The sequence below is a fragment of the Oryzias melastigma genome, unplaced genomic scaffold (genome assembly GCF_002922805.2).
Source record: "Oryzias melastigma strain HK-1 unplaced genomic scaffold, ASM292280v2 sc00711, whole genome shotgun sequence".
Taxonomy (NCBI): Eukaryota; Metazoa; Chordata; class Actinopteri; order Beloniformes; family Adrianichthyidae; genus Oryzias; species Oryzias melastigma.
The window spans coordinates 40,292-43,683 of NW_023417299.1; the positions used below are offsets into that span (position 1 = coordinate 40,292).

The following is a 3,392-nucleotide window of genomic DNA, read 5'->3' on the forward strand; positions in this document are numbered from 1 at the left end:
ACAGCTGAAATTCTGTTTTTTTTTCTCTTAAGGAGTAACAAACCCAATTTTTTTCCCAATATACATTTAATGAGTGAAAAACATCAAGATAGGTATATGTCCTCATAAGAAGATAAGAAGACTGCTGACCTACCTCAATGATGGTATATTTCGTGGATGCAGCTTTGGTCCCGAACGTGGTATGCTTGCTTATCCTGAGGTGGCTGATGGACACTGAAGAATTTGCTGTCACGTCCTGCAGAGCTGCCTCCCTCCACAGGGTCACTGGAATTATGGCCCCATCATCCCCGCAGACATCCAGATCTCTCACTGGAATCACTCCATCAGCACCCTGAATTTTGCGGATTGCAGACAGCTAGAATAGAAAAGCCATTTTAACAAAATAAGATGTTAATACTGCACAGCACCATTGTAAAAGCACACACATTCCATATTCTAAAAACAGCAGTCCAAGCCCTCTGTCATAGAACATGTTACATGACAAATGGTGAAAAAGAAGAAAAAAATCAGAGTAAATTTCAACATTTTTCAACTTTTTCTTAGATTATAATAGCAATAATCCACTGCAGATGTAACTGCTCTTGTAAACAGCAAAATAACCATTTCACATGTTCTCATGTTTACAAATTTAAATTACTAAGAATTTCTAATAAAGCACAACATTCTACTTGACCACAACACAAACTAAAACTTCCAATTTCTTAATAACAAGAAACAGTCAATGGGACAGCAATTTCCCACCAGATCAGCCTTTCAGGAACACAAAAAACACACAACTACAATATTATAAATGTGGGACTAATTAATAACTACAAAAATACCATACTTACTTCAACCAATGACACAGGAAACATGAAAACGTGTAATGACTTCTACAAAAGTACAGTATTATAAAAGTAATAATTTCAGAAATACTTACTGAAGAGATCCTTCCCTGCACAGTGAACAAGCCACTGGTTGTAGCATCGTCCAGCCGACCTTTCACGGGGGATCGGGGGTTGAGAACCTGTTCTGCTTGTGCGGCTCTTTCTTCGGACAGGACGATTGGAGCACAGCGGTACACTTTGGAACTTGCTCTCAAATAAATTTGGAGGCTCCCATCCTTTACGGCATTTAGCACACCGAAATTCTTAATCATGTACGTATTTCCCTCCGTCAAGCACATGCCGATCTCCCTGAAGCACTCTTGATCGGCTGAGATTTTAACTATCCCGGTATTATCTGCAGCGCTGAACGAAACCGATGTTTTTTCACGGCCCACAGAAACTCCTTTCTCAGTAAAAATAAACTCCGTACATTTAGCAAAATTCCTAGCCGCAACGACTTTGACCTTAATTCCTTTCCATTTCTTGTACGGCGATGTTCCCCTAGAGTTAGCGCCAACCTCCGCTATCAAGTCAGCCACGGTGGTCAGATATGAAGCTGCCATTTCTATTACCGGTACGAGTCTGTTAACGGCAAAGGTCTGAATGAGAACCGCGAGCTGGTCAGAGGATAAAGTACCTGAACAAACCCCACCCACAACTTCCTCTTAAAACCGGGACACAACATAATAAAGCCTTGCTTTCAAAATAAAAGTTTTCAAGATTAAAATCCTGATCTATAGTGACATCTTGTGGTCTACTTTGAACATACCACTTCCATTAATTGTACTATGTGCAAACTCACTGTTTCTCAACAAATACAAGGTTAAACTTTAACAAATGTCAGATGTTTCCAAAGCACCAGTCAACACTAACAGAATGGTTTTTATGCTTTTATGTTAAATCTAAAAATAAATAAAAAAAGTTTGGAAATATTTGAAAATCCAGTTTTCTCCAAGGTTACACTGTACATACAAAATTAAAAAAAAAAACAAAAAAAAAAAAACATGTAATTTATCAATTTTTCACTATACATATTAATTATCACATATTTCCTGTATTGCTGTGAAATTTGGATAAATAGATACAAAAAATCATATTCCAATAATTAAAATTAAAAAAGAGTTGTAAAGAACGTTAAGTCTGTGAATCCAAAAATTGCCTTTTTCAAAATTCCTATCCATTCAAATTTGTAGATTAGTGTGTTTGTAAAATGTACCTATTTAATTGTTTTAGCCTTTAAAAAAATGCCCTTGAGGGTGCTGTCATTTGTCACATGTTTACTATGCACAACTACACATTAAAATAATTTTCTTTTATCCCTACAAAATCTAACCCCCACCACACACAAACTTGGCAATGAGAATCTTTCCAAAGTTGCAATAGCTGCGTTTCCATTACACTTTTGCGCAAAACTTTATCGAAATTTCTAGAATTTCGATAAAACACTGTTTCGAAAAAACAGCATTTCCATTAAACCATGATTATGCGAAAACCTCGAAGTAATTCCCGCGATAAGTCATTAAAAAAAACATGGCGATGGATATAAACACTATTTTCATGTGCAGTAGATTCATTCACATTTCTGCCACGGCGCTAGCTCTCATCCTTCCCATTCAGAGAAGACGTCTACGTCTGATCCNTGTGCAGTAGATTCATTCACATTTCTGCCACGGAGCTAGCTCTCATCATTCCCATTGAGAGAAGACGTCTACGTCTGATCTGAGCCTTGGAGCGGCAGGCTCCTTAAACGTGGGAGCGGCGTAGAGTCAAACAGTTTTGTTAAATCGTGGTTGAAGAATTCACCGAAGAGCTGTGGATTCAGCATTTTCGCATGACACGCTCAACTTTTGATGAGCTGTGCGATGCTGTGGGACCTCTTGTGGCTCCCGCTGTGCGGTGCCCAAGGCAGCCAGTTGCTGTGAAAAAGCGCATTTGACCAGCTTTTCCTGCTTCCTGTCCGAAACGTCATATCCGGTTAATGGTCACGTGACTCGTTTGTTTCGAAAAAAGTGTTTCCATTACAGTTTTTCAAAAAACTACTGTTTCGATACGGCCCAAATACCACCTCCTCTAAGCGCAAAAACTTTATTTCGAAAAAGGCGAGTTTTTTCGAAATTGTGGTGTTTCCATTAGGAGAATTTAATATCAAAATTCCGTTTTTCGAAATTTCAGAGTTAATGGAAACACAACTAGTGTTGGTGGATGTTCCTCATGTTGCTTTGTTGTAATGTTATGCACCAATACTATTGACATTTAAGCCTACTTGGTTACTTTATTAAATGTGTTACGTTCCTGTCTCCAAGCCTGGTCTCCTGCATTTTGCGGCCTCCACCACCACTTCCTGACAAAGATGGTGGGCGGCTAATAAGAATACCGCAGTATAGAGGAAAACGTTGGAAATACAAGCTTAGTGACATACTGGTGCTTTCTAGTGTCATCATCATCATACTGTTTAATAGGTCAATTTCACAATGGAAACTCTCAAAATACCAGATCGTGATTATTTATCTTTCATGTAAAGCATGC

At 38.4% G+C, this 3,392-nt stretch overlaps 1 protein-coding gene across 2 annotated transcripts in view; it reads right to left on the minus strand.

The window, feature by feature from the left end:
• The window catches only part of LOC112140422, a 4,389-nt gene extending 2,758 nt beyond the window's left edge, over positions 1-1,631 (minus strand). The window contains exon 1 of one of the 2 annotated variants that reach the window (XR_004947535.1): positions 134-1,631. Coding sequence is in view for 1 of the 2 variants with exons in the window: in XM_024263372.2 (XP_024119140.1) it covers positions 920-1,429 (510 nt within the window). In the remaining variant the exon portion in view is untranslated. The remainder of the gene's footprint in view (positions 1-133) is intronic. The other variant, XM_024263372.2, reaches the window with a different exon arrangement.
• Positions 1,632-3,392: the final 1,761 nt, after the last annotated feature.